This window comes from Dendropsophus ebraccatus, chromosome 2 (genome assembly GCF_027789765.1).
Source record: "Dendropsophus ebraccatus isolate aDenEbr1 chromosome 2, aDenEbr1.pat, whole genome shotgun sequence".
NCBI classification, from domain to species: domain Eukaryota; kingdom Metazoa; phylum Chordata; class Amphibia; order Anura; family Hylidae; genus Dendropsophus; species Dendropsophus ebraccatus.
This window is the reverse complement of record NC_091455.1, coordinates 145,047,566-145,063,964: the sequence shown is the minus strand read 5'-3', so window position 1 is coordinate 145,063,964 and position 16,399 is coordinate 145,047,566. Positions and strand designations below refer to the sequence as shown.

Below are 16,399 nucleotides of genomic sequence, written 5' to 3'. Positions count from 1 at the left end.
AACACTTGCCCATATAGTCCCCCCTACGTATTTGGAGCTTGCTTAAAAGCATATCTCTAAATGCTGTTAAAATCAGCTCAGGCAAGATGATGCCCCCATAAAAATGTTACTAAAAATGAAGTTAAAAAAATTACAATCAGAAAATAGAAACATTAAAAAAGATCATATTTAGGTATCAGGATCTAGGTGGTATATTAACTTTGATGGCTTTTGTTTACACATACAGTTTCCACAAGTTGTCTGGTAGACTAAGCAGTAAACAAGCGTCCCTAATGGGAATGCAAGTTGTAAAGAAATTCTTTCTTTTGACACTGGATGTCACTGCATCTCACGTATTGTGGCAAGCATCTTTATAAATCCTACTCAAAAATTTAATAATTGTTACTAAAGTTTTTCTGTGCAAGATTTATTCATAGGAGCTGCTATTTTAGGTCTCAGCATTAGAGTAGACATCAACAGATTATTTTATCCACAGCTGCAATGTATTGCAGGTTCTTTAAATGGACAAAATCAATAGACTAAACCTTTCAGAGTGAAATAAAATACAACTATACAATAAGAATATTTCTGTATCCATTCAGTCTACAGTATCCAAAACACAGAGAACTGAGCGCATTAAACAAAATAAATATACAAAAAGAAAAGTGCATTTTTCCCCTTATCATTATTATTATTATTTTTTTACAAAATTGACATGGTCCTTAAATGTAATAGGTTAAACTGAATAAGTGGTTGCAAACAGCTATGGTTTACATATTTACATCTTTCTCATTACTGAGTTTTTATTCTTGCCGTGTCTTCAAAATTACTAAAATTAATATAGGAAGCATAACATCACATTTCAAGAATACAAAAACATAATACAAAATTATAAAACGGTAAAAAAAATGTTACAGTGTGTCAAGAGTGGATTCAGTAGCTCAATGCAAAGGGACCGTGTTTTTTTGTTTTGACGTTTTTAAAGTTGGCACAGAATGTTGACTAATGTGGATATATTTACACTGATTTTAGAAGCTGTGGTAGGTTAACAAATGTGCAAGTAGATATGGTCATTCTGGAAGGTTCAGAATCTTTCTCAGATGACAGATCGGTTGTATTTGGCAACAGTAAATGCTTACATCCAATATAGTTTTATTTCACTTTACCAGACTTCGACATTTAAGTATACAATAGCCCATAAGTATTCCGCTTCTATGTGATTTTTCCTGTGGTGTGTACATTTGTGAAGTAAACATAATTGTGCATTGTTACCTATCAATCACATTTGTGGCCAATTAGCTGAAAAATCACATAGACTTAAACACTAGCTTGTATATGACTTGTATACAGTTCTAGTTTAACTAGAATGCTGGTAACCTCACGCCCACTTAAGAGTTACCAGTGGCTGAAGAAGTTGGATGCCACCCTAAGGCTCCCTGGAAAACATGGATACAGCCATAGGCCGTATCCATGTTTTCCAGCACTAGGTCTGCATTCAACTTCTTCAAGTACAGAAAAACCGGAGCATGCTCAAGGTTTATCTCTACTGGTAACTATTGTAAATATAATCCTTACTTCAATAATTCTGCATGGAACCTTTGAAATTGTGTTCAAATTGGTATATATAATCTAAATTATCAATCCATTTTCCTTACTAAAGGATCCTGTACATAGCAACTAGCACTAAAATAGATGAATATGTGTAAGGTATATATGTGCAGTAACAGTTTGGAAACTGGCAAAAACTTAGCCATATAATTTGTTAACACACACACATATCCGTAAATTTGCTATTTTGAAAACTGTAACTCGAAGAGAATTTCTGGTTTTAAGAATGCCATTGGGGCGCTTTAAAAATAAAAACAAATGCATACTCACCTGCCCCAATCCCCCACAGCTGCCTTTGTGACACTTTGCATTTCTGCTGCTCACTGGTGCTCTCTGCTTCTAAGGATGTTTTGTTTGTGTAGTAAATGTCCACTCAACCACTCACTGGCTGAGGCCTGTTTCTGGTGTGCCAGAGCAGGCATTTACACAAATGAAACATCATTGGAGGCAGAAAACTATGAGGACAAGGAAACGTCAGAAGGACAGACTGTGTGGGCTTGGGCCAGCGAGTGTGCCCTTTTTTGTTATTATTTTCAAAGAACGCCACAACATTTAGCAAAAAATCTTATGCTTAGAAAAACAATTAAAATTCCTGTAGGGTTTGGGGGGAGGGGTGACTACTTAGTTACTTTTATTATTCTCCTCCTCTGGGTAACTTATTTTTTTTTACTTTTTATTTTTTTATACTAAACAGAGTGTTTGGTGCACTAGTGGTGGTACACTGTACAGTGAGCGGGAGGGTAAATGCACTACTCTAATTAGCAATTCAAAAAGGTAAAATTTCTCCCAAAATTCCCCAAAATGGCCCAATGGAGGAGCACAATAAAAGATTAGTGGTCAGTGTCCCTACACGAAGATAACAGAAGATTAAATTCTTCTAGCCTGTTGTTAGTTTCCTTTTGATTTACATGCCAACATTCCTTATTGTAGCCCAGAGATGATTTCAAAATTCTATTTCAGTGCTGACATTTCTCAGCATTCCTTGCTGGCTCAAAAACTAAACAACACTAGCTCTTGGGATCTGTATTCTGCTAGCATTTTTTAAACCAGGCATGTACTGTAATCTGATTGGGAAAGCCCAACTTACTAACTGCATTTTAGTAGCTCATCATAGACTAGGTTCACAGGGCATCAAAGGTTCTTTCTTTGCAGAATCTATTTGCATAACAGGACAAAAAGTTGCATGCAGCATTGTTTTTGAGTTGTTTTGCTCCCGTAAAATTACAGATATGAGAAAATCCAACAAACCAATTAAAGTGAATAGGCTTATTTCATGTCTGTTGGTTCAGAGGACCAGCCTACAACTCAGTGTGAATCCAACCTAAGCTGTTAGGAATGTGTCTGAAAATAGTTTGATTGACTTTTTCTAAAGACCAGCAGCAGAATTGTCATTGTGGACCAGTACTAAAATACAGGCTATAATTTGGAATCCGAAATAAAGTTACAAAGCTAGTATTTTTTTCCATAAATTAATTCTATATGTAAATAGTAAAATGGTGTGGAAATAATGTGATCTGATGTCTAAACTCATTAACTTAATTTAAAACTTGTCATATCTAAAAATAATAAATTAGAAATATACAGCAATGTTTATACCAATGGGTGAATTTTAGTGGCACTGATGAAATCAGTCATCCTGTTGTAGTAATGGAGAAGCTCCATTTTTGTACTATGAGGCACCAATACTTTCTTCCACCATACTGCTACTTTTAAAAATCTTTGTACGCCATTCCCACTTTTACATTAGGATTTACTAAATGACTAGGGCCCATATATGAGAGTGTATGTACTGGAACCCCTTCTGACATTTTAACAAATAACAGTGGGGAAGTATATGTGCTCTACAGTAAAGAAATGGAACACTAAACACAGCAGAGTGCACAGTGACAGCTGTAGCATGTAATACAATGTAATGTACAGTATTTGCTGCTAGTGGGACATAGAGAATCATTATGTTGCATTAAGATATGTGACACAATGTATGTACATGCAGCTGCAACACAACAGTCAACAAAAGTTGCTGCTGACAGCATATTTTGGTAAGTGTCTAAAATGTGGCTTTAGATGGCTCCATAAGAAATAATGAAACTTCATGCGTCTGTGACATTGTGCAGCACCTTATGCGACAAAAGGCATATATATATATATATATATATATATATATAAAACACATACTTTATGCAATGTTTGTAGCAGGACCTTATGCTACAGCTGTCACATGAACCAGTAAACAGCTATTTACGCACATATGGAAACTGTCTATTATTACTATTACACATATGTGAAAAACACCCTAATTTTCCTTCAATTTCTCATTTGGTTTGTTTTGTTCAGTTTTTTTTTTTTTTTTAAGAATCTGAATATTCTTCTTTGGCTACAAGACTTTGGAGAGAAAATACAGAAAATGGCTGCAGAACGCAATTGTGGAAAACCTATTACTTCTCTTATAATATTTGTCACAATGAAAAATATTTCCTTACGGGGCAAGGAAACTATGTGTACCAAGAAAATCATAGTTCATCGGCACTGCATATTATAAAACAAATATAATTCATTCTTATTATGTATAAACATGGAATTTAGGTTTGATAAGACTCTGTTAGCAAACCTGCTTTTTCTTCAATAAACAAATGCAGCCTAAGGGTAGCTTCACACGTATAGGATTCGCAGCTGATTTGATGGTGCAGATCCATAGCTGATCTACAGCAGATTTGATTAAATAACTGAACACAGCATCAAATCTGTGCCATCAAATCTGCTGCGAATCCTATACAGGTGAAGCTACCCTAACACATTATTTAGTCTAGTAAAAAGTAAGACGTGACAAATTATAAGCTATGTCACAACATAAAGTAAAAATTGTGAATAAAATACACTTTTTTTTGGGATTTTTGCACAGTAGATAGTGACATGTGTAACACAATGTTAAGTTCGTTATAGAGAAGTCCGACAATCTAGGTTTGCAACACCATTTTTCTGGCTTTGGTTATCAGTGAAGAATTCGTAGTGAATGAGCACTTTAGAACCTGAAAGTCTACAATTGATCCTCCAGGTGGCAGGCTTGTTTTCTTTTTACATAGATAAAACAGTATTTTGTTTTTCAAACACTGTTCGTATTGTTTTAATATACACACAATGTATTCAGTTATTTGGTATTTTTGTGACGTCCATAGAAAAAATTGTCTTTTTTGTTCAGACCTACTATCACACACACTAGGTGTTGTGTAATGCTTTTGGAAAACTCATGAATACAGTACATTAATAAATTGTTCAGTCCACCTATGTTTTGTTCAGTCTTTTACTTACAAGGATGATGAACAGGCAATTTCACAGAGTTCAATCTCAAAGTTTTAGGAATTTTCCTCCATTGAGTCTGTTAAAGACTCCATAGGGACTCCTGTGCCCGGCTCATGTTGTTTTAAGCGTTTTATTGTATTCTTGAGAGCTTGTCGTTTGTTGCAGAACCACACCCGGACAACTTCCCGATCATAGTTCAGCTTCTCTGCTATTTCTGTCATTTCCTGTCCAGAAGGGTGTGTGTTCTTCTCAAAATGGGCGTTTAAGATCTCAAGGGCCTGTGGAGTGAATGAGGTGCGTCTCTTGCGTTTTTTGGAAGGTTCACTGCCGATAAATTCCGTCAGGTTCTGCATACCTGCTCGGTGGCGGGCCTCAGCCTCAGCCATCCACCTCTCAAGGACGGGCTTTATCTTCTGGGCACTTTTAGGGGTGATGTCCAGCTTTTCAAACCTGGCAGGATACAAAAGGCCAGGGTTCAGTTTGGCTGTCAGACTGCTAGCTATAGTGTTCTCTTGGGCTTCCTGTGGTAGGAAAAAGTGGCTTCTCAGGATGGTGTGTCTGAGGGGAAAATTGAAAAAGAAGAGTCTTACACTGATGCTCTGCCAGGGTGGGACTTCCTGCCTGCCTAACTAATGAACTGGCAGAGGCACTAGACAAGGACATTATGTTTTAGGATAACACAATACTAATCAAATACATGCAACATATCAAACAACCAGTAGTATAGAAAGGAAAATGTATAACTTACAGTAAATTAAAAAACAGTAATAAAGTGTACAGAAGTAACTGGTACTGCTCTAGATAAGGCTAGGTTCACATCACATTTGTGCCCTCCATGGCACAAATACATCGGCAAAATGTCACAATAGATTATTTTCCAAGAATATCCAAGTTTTGTCTTGCAAAGTGCTGTAATTCACACATTTAAGACAAAACTTGTGTGCACTTTGAAAATGACCCAATTGTAGTTGTTAGGTAACTTGAGGCTATTGAAATCAATGAGACCCATGCCTGTTCGCGCACTGATATGTTGACACCCCATTTTGACAATTTGCCGATGTAGCCATGCCACAGAGTTCCAAAAATGCGAACACACCCCATCTTCAGTCCTGTTCTGTGTCATTTGTCAAAAATATTTTTGTTAAATTAGATTCTGAAAATGGTGAGTAGTGTACCTAATTTTTCAAATAATTTGGTAAACTAACACATAGGTTACCATTTCCGGTCCACACCTGGCATGCACCTAGATAGTGGACATCTACGTGTAGTCTGGGTTGCTAGGTATTTGAACAGAGTTTGTATTCCAGAGACTTTTGTAGGTTGAGAGCCACTTTCCAACACTATGGTGTTGAGCCAAACTATGCAATATACAGAAAAAACACCTTTTAAAACCCCTAATGCTTAATCATGTGCATGTACTTCCAGGGTTGCTGTACTTAGTTGCAACCTTAGGTACATGCATGTGAGTTAAACTGTTGCATCCAGCCAGGGACCTATCATCACTTGCTTTGGTCAGGAATCACTGCGAGTGGTTCGTCTTTACAGATGGATAAATTACAGTGAGAATGACAGGAGGGGTTGGCTTCTGACAGCTCTCCGGCCCTGATCTCCAACTCTGTGTGTGTGAAGAGTTCTAAGCCAGGAGAGAACAGTTGTGCTGGCACAGTACAGTAAACACCAACATACACTTACCCCTTCCTGCCCTGATCATCCCTCGTCCACTATTACTGTATCTAATAGTTGCCCCGACCCGTTTTTCTTTACCTAATAGTTGTTCATGTCCCGTTTCTGTAGCTAATTGTCACCCCTGTCTCCTGTTGCTTTACTAATAGTCATCTCTTACGCCGTTGTTGTACCTGATAATCAACCCTGCCCCCTGTTGATGCACCTAATCCTTACTCCTGATACTGCACCCTATTATAGCTGTACGTGAAATTTGCTAATAAACTTCTAAGCTCCACGGAAAACACTCAGAATTACTTTGATAAGTGTATTAGAACATAAAACGAGACCCATCAGATTTGAAAAATAGGGCTTCGTTGTTAAAGAGAAACATCTATCATCAGAAATATCAAACCTGCTGATCACTCCCTATAGTGCACGGGGCAGTGAAGATAAAGGTGAGTGTTTAACCTTAATTTTTGGTGCTCTTTTCACGATATTAAGAGTTTAATCCATGTGCAAATATGTCATTTTAGGGCACTGGGGACAGGGCTATCACCCCAGTGCACTAATCCGCCCCTGGATCGGTGCACTGAGGTTGGTGGCCCCACTCCCAGTGCACATATTTGCATATAGATCAAACTCTTTACCGGGGAAAAGGCGCCAAGGATGAAGGTAAGAATCTTTTGGAATTTAAGGGAAACTATCAGCAGGTTATATACTTCTAACCTGATGATAGTTTCCCTTAAATTCCAAAAGTGGCTAAGGAGTTAATGGGTTAAATAAATATCCTACTGACATGGATTTTAAGCTATGTTTATTATAAGGTTTATTGCTCATAAAAAAAAACAACTTATAATAAGGTTTATTGCTTATAAAAACCCTGATGCCACCAGTGTACATTGTATGTAATATATGGTGGTCTGAAAATCCTTTGCAGAAAATGTTGTATGAATACGTCCGTAGGCTTCTCAAAGAAGTGGTCTTGGAGAAGCTTCCCTGGACTTCCATGCAACGGGCAATCCACAAAATTATCTGTAATATGGCTTTATTTATGTGCAGTCCCAACTTTAAAAGGATGGACTTAGATTCTTTTGTCTTCATAATATTTCTTGCTTAATCTTTATGCACAATAGCACAAGGCTATTAGTTATTTTGTGCTACATGTACTTAACAAACTGATCCCCAGGTTGGGAGCATGGTTTCTTGGTAAGTTTTTCTTATAGTTTACTAAAAATATGTGATCTATCATAATTATGTTCTGTAGTTTATAATGCACAATGTTTGTAGAAATGCAATATACTGTATGTATTGAACGTACTGTAGGTACAGTTACAGGCAGTATACAATAATACATTACTGGTATATGCATTTATGTGAAACTTGTAGGCTGCATATAAATAATGTTAGCAGTAAATTAACACATTCCTATATTTTATTCATAGCTTTACTCCATGAAATGGAGAAAATCCTAAATTGTTACTGAACAGAAAAGGGGGTAGTATTTAGATCATTGGTGTTTCTTATCTGTGTTGATTCTTCACTACATGAGACTTGGTATAACAATATACAAGTCATGAAACAAATTTCCCAGCAGTGGTATCCTTGTATAGACTGAATAAAGGTTATTTTCTACAGGGAGGTATCTTATAAGAAAAAACAGTAGGGGATGCCATAGAAGTGAGAGGATCCTATGGAGCTTTTTGTATTTAACAACAATCAATGGGTTTTATGGAAAATCATTGAGCAAAATGTGAGCTGCAAGCTCACTACCCCATACTGATGTTATTTATAACCTTAGTCTTAAACTGCGGGAAAAGTACACTTCTGTTCTACAGGGAATACATTAAAAATATAAAGAGCGGATAAAGAGACAGAGCATTTCATGGATCACCAAGAACGAAATCCACTTAAATGAGCTCAGATTTGGTAGGCTTTTTGTGACAGACTCCAAGGTCTCAGACAACAATAAAAACCTCTTGGCTAAGTATTTGCTGCCTTATCCATAAAGTTTATATTAATGATATATTGATCCATGCATACAGAAGTGTGTTTTGTGCATGAATTTGTGTAGGGACTTCTAGGGGTCCCATCACCTGGACTATCTTTTAGTGTGTCTCTATGGCATATTTGAGAGAAAAAAAAATATGTGCACAATGATGATCAAATCAACATCTGTTTTGTCCTGTGAGTGGTACAACTATTTTGCACTCACAGAAGTAATTTGTCAATCACAGTGACAGCACTACAGAAAGTTTTATTTCTATTAAAAAAAATGTCACACAGGAGAGGGTATACACCTGCTGCCAATGTAGGTGGAAATGGGAGTTTGAAAGGCATACTTACCTTTCTTGCCCTCCATGCATAACTATAACCTCTGTAACAGAGCCCCTGGCTGCAAGTAATAGCATACGACATGCTAATCAGCTGCTGTCCTGCCAGTAGTTGGGCTCCATTAAAAGGCTTGTTAGGGGAGGGGAGTATGGCTTCCCCACCTGCAGTGATACCATTTTTTAGACTTATACCAAGGGTGGAAAACCCCTTTAACTAACAGTTACTATTTTCATACAATTTTTTTTAAAGGACAAATTATATCTAGAGATGAGCGAACCTCGAGCATGCTCGAGTAGATCCGAACCCGAACTTTCGGCACTTGATTAGCGGTGGCTACTGAACTTGGATGAAGCCCTAAGACTATATGGAAATCATGGATATAGTCATTGGCTGTATCCATGTTTTCCAGACAACCTTAGAGCTTTATCCAAGTTCAGCAGCCCCCGCTAATCAAATACAGAATGTTCGGGTTCGGATCGACTCGAACCCGAACCCGGTTCAATCATCTCTAATTATATCCTAAAGCAGTTTTTTTCATATTTTTCTTTAAAAAAACTAATAAACAAAGTAAACTTATCTAATATCATGCTCTGTAGCACCATTCCCAGGTTCCGTTGACAGCTAATGGTGTCCTGCTGCTCTTTTAGCTGCAATGTCACGTACCCAGCAAGGTGATCGTCCACTTAACTAAACAGTTACTGGGGCGGGACACTGCCCCAATCACTGACTGGCTTAGCAGGCAATCGCTCAGCTGGGCCTTGGCGTTACAGCCGAAAGAGCGGGGTACGTCACTTACCCGGTTTGCAGCCGAAGATGACATCTAGCCGCCGTTAACGGGACCCGGGAGTGTCCCTGGTTATTATTTACTTGGACCTCCTTGCCTGCCTGACATTTTTTAATTTTGTGGGACTTCCTCTTTAAAGTTTATTCTTGCGGTTTTGTATTGTCATTGTGTAAGGTTTATGATTTTTGTTCTTTTTAAACCTTACAAATCTCTGCAGACAATCAGTTCCCGACCAGACATATTTTCAGATGTCGTCATACGTGCAGTTTTGAATTCCATAAGTCTGAGGTGTCAAACTTTTACATCCCTCCAGCAAAACTACAATTCCCATCATGCTTGGACACGCATTGCTATGATCAGGGTACCCGGGTATCATGGGAATTGTAGTTTTGCAACTACAGCTGGAGGGCTGCAGGTTTTACACTCATGCTATAAAGTGTTTTTTCAATTGCCTGTTAGTGATTTTTTTAATGCTTTGTGATATCAGGGGAATATGTAAATAAATGAAAATGTTTCTGTTTTTGAATTTTTTATTTTATTTTTATAATTAATCAGTCAGCTTTCTGTTGTGGCCATTTCTACATATATAGAGGGTAGGGCTAGAAGTGTAGTTTGGTCCTTTTTAAAAAATGTTTCAATACTTATTTATCTATATACACATATATATACAGGTGGACATTCATTAAGACAAGTTTCCTGGACTGAATTTCTATGAAACGCATGCCTCTTAGTAAATCTGGCCAGCATTGCGTAACATCTGCTAAATCATGATAAATCAGGCGCTGGAGAAAGTCACACCTCCTCCCTGCCTTGCTGCTAACCCCCCCCCCCCCCCCCCCGCCTTCCCATCAGGTTAGCCGGGGATACGGCTGGCGTACGCCATGGAAAAGGGAAAGATCTGCTTCTTTTCCATGGCATACACCTGGGGTGCATTTTGATAAATGTCGCCCATTGTGCTTATTGAGGGCTGTGTATACAGTGATGGGGAAAGCAAAGAGGGTAATACAACATTCTCTCTGAAAAGCTCGACTGTCACTGACAGCTAGAGCTCTGGTCATGTAGCGGCACAATCTTTGTACTGCTGCAATACTGTGCCTGAACGTTTAAAATACCTGGTTGACAAATGGTTAATGGCAAGTTGCTGGATCTGCATGAAGAGAATTTGCTGGATAAATTATTATTGGTGGGGTTTTCCGAATAACTTCACGTCAAGGGCTGGTTTCACACCATATTTTCCTGTTTCTGTTAAACACATACAACTAAAGACCCTTGTGACAGATCCATTTAAGTAATACCTACATTTCTACTATAAAGTATTTATCCAAAATGTCTAAATTTAATTTGTTTCTGTCACTTTTCCTTTTCTTCTTGTTTGTTTATTGCTGGATAAGAGGGCAGATCTCTGCACTATTCTGGCCCGACAAAAAAACAGTTTATGTCGCTTTATCCCCTAATCCAGCAAAAATAAAAAATAATAAATAAAATAAAAAAAACTAAATTTATAAAAAATATGGGAAGATGGATTGTGATGTTTTGTATGCATTAAAAATATCAGAACCTCTGATCAGCTGCCTCTTGCCAGCATTACACATCATAAATATCTTTATATCGATAGAAAAATCCAAATAATTTTGTACTGTATTTTATCAAAGATTTATCAATGTTGTTGCCCTGGCATACGCCAGGGAGATGGCACAGATTCTAGCTCATCTGAAAGGCGGGCACTCGAGGGGGGCACAGCAAGGCAGGGAAAGGTCCCTTTTATGACAGATTTATCATGATTTATGCCTGCTTGCAGGTGTAAATCATGACAAAAATATACGCCTTCTCCCGAGCAGGTGTAGATTTGTTCCGCAAAGCCTGTGTCTGGTGCAGGGCGGGTCAGTTTATGCTTCTTAGTAAATCCAACGGGAGAAAAGGGGACAATCCTTTATTTAGGACTGGTGTACAAGTAAGCCAGTCTTGATAAATGTCCCCCATAGTATCTAAATGTAATGCTTAAAGGGAATCTGTCAGCTCCCGGGCCCTAGCCTACAGTGTGCTATAGTTGGCAGTCCCCTAGCGAGCACCGCGCCTTTTGGTAATTTGTCTGTGCAGTGGATCATGCACAACCTTACATTTCCTAATATCTTAGTATTTTGGTTAGTATTTTGCCACCAAAACCAGGAGTGAATTGAAAACACAGAAAGGCTATGTTCACACTGTTAAAATTAAGTGGATGGCCGTCATTAATAGCAAATAATTGCTGTTATTTTAAAACAATGGCCGTTATTTGCCATTAAATGACAGCCATCCGCTCAATTTCGACAGTTTGAACATAACCTTTCTGGGGGACATTGATCAAACTGGTATATTTAGCAAAGTACCAAACAAAATACTGAGCAAAAATACTGTGTGTGAACATAGCCTTAAAAATGATACAATAAGGAGAAAAAATAAATAAAGACCATCATTTCCATCAGGGGGTTTGAACCAGAGAACAAACTGTTGGCAGGTCTCTAGACAGGTGAGTTACCCCTAGACCACAGCGCCAACACATTTGGGTTCAGAGATTCAACTAAGCTAAGTGTTTCTTTCAGACAACTGCCTACAGAGGACTGATCTGCAATCAGAGACACTGTGTTAGGAATGTGACTTTGCGCTCTCTGGTCCGTGCCGGGCGACCGAGAAAGCGCTGAGTTCATGTCTGCTGTTGCACTGACTGTATTGTCTGAATTGTGTTTTACCTTTCAGCCACACCTGCCTTGCCTGTCAGACTTCTGGCAGTGCAGGGGTTACTGCACTGCTAGGTCTGTTCAGCTGTACTTGGTGCTGGGATCAAGGCTGTTCCAATCAGCTGCTGGACCTAGTTTCTGACTTTGGATAAAAAGCAGCCAGCTCCTCACTTCCCTGCTAGCTATTAGTTGTTACTAGTTCTAGCTCCCCTGCTCCTTTCCCAGCGTTCCCTGTCCTAATACTCTTGTTATTGCTCTGGCCATGTTCTGACCTCTTGCTTGACATCTGACTATCCACTCTCTTTCTGATTTTGTACTGTGTTGTCTGTTTGGTTTTTGACTCTGTTAGCTGACTATCGTCCATTGTGTTTTGTTTGTCTGTCTACGTTTGTGTGTTCACTTACTCAGTGTGGGGACCGACTCCGTGGTTGTCCGCGACCGTTTAGGGTCGTCCGTGGCAAGTAGGCAGGGGACATTGGTTGGGGCAAGTTCAGGGCTCACTGTCTTGTCCGTGTCTCCCCAGCCTGACACACTGGCTGAAAGCTGAGCGAGCAGGAGACCGGGCAGCATTGATATATCATGAAAAAGAGGGATGAGGAAGGAGTGGTGAGGTGTGTCAGAATGTGGAACAAACAACTCCTTTTTGCCTCTTTAGTACAGTAGGAGGCGTGAGATTGTGCATAAATTACCAAAAGGCACCATGCTTACTAGGGGACTGCCAGCAACACCACACTTTCAGCACCTTAGGTAGGGTCCAGGCAGGAGCTGACAGATTCCATTTAATGTTTTAATAAATTTATTATATCAACTAGCCAAATAAAAAAAAGTGCAGGAAGGTTAACATGCAGTCCTAGCTGATATTCTTAAACAATACAACACATGCACAATGTCTCCTTACCTGCAGATGGCTGACTGGCTATAGGCTGGACCCTCTGTTGCACTTAGGGCTTGGCCAACCTGCGTTTGAGTCAAGCCAAGAGAAAGGCGTCTAATTTTAAAAGCTTTAGCAAACTCTCTGATTTCTTCCAGATTTACTCCATCAACCTCTCCACTGGCAGTTTGTGGGTCTGTTAAAGAATGGATAAAAAGCACATGTCTGTATAATGTGACACTTAACATTGTACAATATAATCAACAATTATACATCTCTTATATGTATATTCAAATGGTGTGTAAAGGTATTTGTGTGGCAGCTCTTCATTTATTTTTTGAACCAATGACAGATTGGGCTGTGACTCTCTGAACTGGCCGGAATTGCTGTGTTTAGTCTCTTTTTTTCAACCAGCACAAGTGAGAAAATCTGCCTTCAGGAGACTGGACCTGGATTTCTGGTGAGTTCAGCTTTGTTTTACAGCATGATAACAACAACAAAAATAATAAATATATATGGAAAACTTGGCTTATATCACATCTACTGTTGATTTAGATTTTCTAAGTCATAATGACAGTGACACTTTAACATTATGTCCCCTGTTCCCCCCAACCCTAAATAAAATTACAATTTTGAAATAAAGAGCAAAGTGAAATATATTAACAGGTAAAATAACAAAGCAATAAAAAGTTTTTATTAAAGTTGTGTACAAAGCTGTGCTGTCTATTGTAATTTTGTAATTTAAAGCAGATACACCTTTTAAGTATTATTTTGGTATTTTGGTTGTCCTTTGCAATTTTATCAGGTCACAAGTAAAATGCCACAGTAAGTGTATTTCAAATTTATATCTATTTCATTTTTTTTGTAGCTAAAGCAGCTTTTGCTTCCAAAAAGGGCATCTAATTGTAGACACATACTAGGTGAGGAAGATTCCTTTGGTGCCAGATAATGCAGTCAATTTAAGACTTATCAAGGGAAATGACATAGCTGCTGGAGTCCACAACTTTTTACTGACCCATGACTAAAGAAGGTTTCTGGATAAAACACGCAAAATCGTGACAGTAAAAACATGGATTGCAAAATTGGATTTTCTTTTAAATTTTTTATGTGCATCTCAAAAAATGTTAAGTTGGTAACCCCCTAAGGGCAAGCCAATTTTAAATGTTTGCATTTTTGATCTTTTCTCTTCACCTTGTTAAAGACATAAAATAACGTACAGAGCTTTTACCATAAATATACAGAAAAAAATAAAATATATTATTTGTAGGGTGAAAAACCACAGCAATGCCATATTTTTTATCACTTCATAATAAAACATATTCTTGATTCTGTCAGTCTAATTGCAACAATACAAAAATGCTATAGTAGTAGTCGTAGTCGTAGTATTTTACTACTTTAAGAAGTCTACTTTAAAAAAAAAAAATTGTGACCCTCCCATCACATTTTTATTCTTAAATGTATGGGACTGTATAAGGGTTACATTTTTGTGCCATAATTTGACACTTTAATGTTGTTTATTCTACTGCCATCAGCTTTTTACGGCGATGGCAGAGAATAATGCAGCAGCGCCGGAAGGGACCCTACCCGAGAGGTAGCTCAGGGGTCGGGGCACTGTGTGGGGTCTGCTATAACGTCAGCCGCCGGTACCAGGCATTGCTGACGCTGCTGTATGCTTTCATCTCCCCTCACCCTGAGTGGTCCCCCAGTCGCCCCCTCCCCGAAGATCTGCTTACCAGATCCAGGGATGTCCTTTCTCTTTGGCGTCCAGACTGCTTCTAAAGTGCCCATGCGCTTTAGAAGCAGTAAACTCAGGAAAGTTTAAGTGACAGGGACCAATTTGGTCCCTGTCACTGAACTATGATTACTGTGATAGAAATATTAGAGTGATCATAGTAATATAGAAAAAAAAGTGTAAAAGTACAAAAAGTGAAAAACATACGAAAAAAATTAAAATAAAACACACTTTTTATTATAGTAATAATTGCGGTTTACTCCCAGATTACCCATTACCTCCCCCCAGATTACCCGTAACTACAGCAGGTTGCCCCAGATTACAAGTAACCCCCCAGATTGCATGTAACCACCACACATTGCCTGCAACCACCCTAGATTGTCTGTAACCACCGCACATTGCCCGCAACCACCACAGGTTGTCCATAACCACCGCAGGTTGCCCGTAACCACCGTACATTGCCTGAAACCACCCCAGATTGTCTGTAACCACCGCACGTTGCCCGTAACCACATCAGGTTGCCCGTAATTACCACAGGTTGCCCGTAACCTCTGCAGGTTACCTGTAATCACGCCAGATTACACGTAACCCCCCAGATTGCACGTAACCACCGCACATTGCCCGCAACCATCCCAGATTGCCAGTAACTACCCCAGATTATCTGTAACCACTCCAGATTGTCTGTAGCCACCGGAGGTTGCCCGTAACCACCGCAGGTTGCCCGTAACCACCCCCAGATGACCTGTAATCTAATTTTTTTTTATTTTAGTAACTGCGCTATTCTAATAACTGTTACTAGCTGCGGTTTTGCTACAGCAAATTGAAGCTCCTTCCCATCTGAGCCCTGCTGTGTGCCCAAGCAGTGGTTTATGCCCACATATGGGGTACCGTTGTATTTAGAAGAACCTGTGTTACAAATTTTGGGGTGCATTTTCTCTCTTGCTCCTTGTTAAATTGAGAAATCTCCAATTAAAAGTGTTTCATTTTTAGGCTATGTTCACACTACGTATATGTCCTGCCGCATATTTTCGCGGCCGGACATATACGTGTTAAACTCCAGCCGGGGATTTACGCAAGTTGCGGCTAGTTACATACGGACCGCGAACTTACGCCCGTTGTCTACTTACGCTTCCCGAGCGTCCTACGTAGCGATCTGACAGCGATCTTTTACTTGGAAATCTTCGGCTAGCCCCGGACACCCCACAGAACCTTTTGGATCGGCAAAGAAAAGTGGAAAAATGAAGAAATCGCCACTACGTACGGGACCGCATGTTACACTATGGGCGTAAGTTACGGCATTTTCGTCCTCAAACAATGATCTGGTTCATTTTTTACGGCGCCGCATACAATCTGGGCGTAAGTTCGTACGTAGTGTGAACTGTGCAGCCGTACATCGTATACTTTCCATTGTACGCAAA

The 16,399-nt window shown here is 39.1% G+C and overlaps 1 protein-coding gene across 4 annotated transcripts in view; it reads right to left on the bottom strand.

Moving 5' to 3' along the window:
- Positions 1 to 4,339: 4,339 nt before the first annotated feature.
- The window catches only part of POU6F2 (POU class 6 homeobox 2), a 226,332-nt gene continuing 214,272 nt past the window's right edge, over positions 4,340 to 16,399 (bottom strand). For 3 of the 4 annotated variants that reach the window (XM_069958441.1, XM_069958440.1, XM_069958438.1), the window contains 2 exons: positions 13,277 to 13,445; positions 4,340 to 5,442 (listed from right to left, as the gene is read on the bottom strand). In XM_069958441.1, the coding sequence (XP_069814542.1) occupies positions 4,938 to 5,442; positions 13,277 to 13,445 (674 nt within the window). In that variant the 3' untranslated portion in view covers positions 4,340 to 4,937. The remainder of the gene's footprint in view (positions 5,443 to 13,276; positions 13,446 to 16,399) is intronic. The other variant, XM_069958439.1, reaches the window with a different exon arrangement.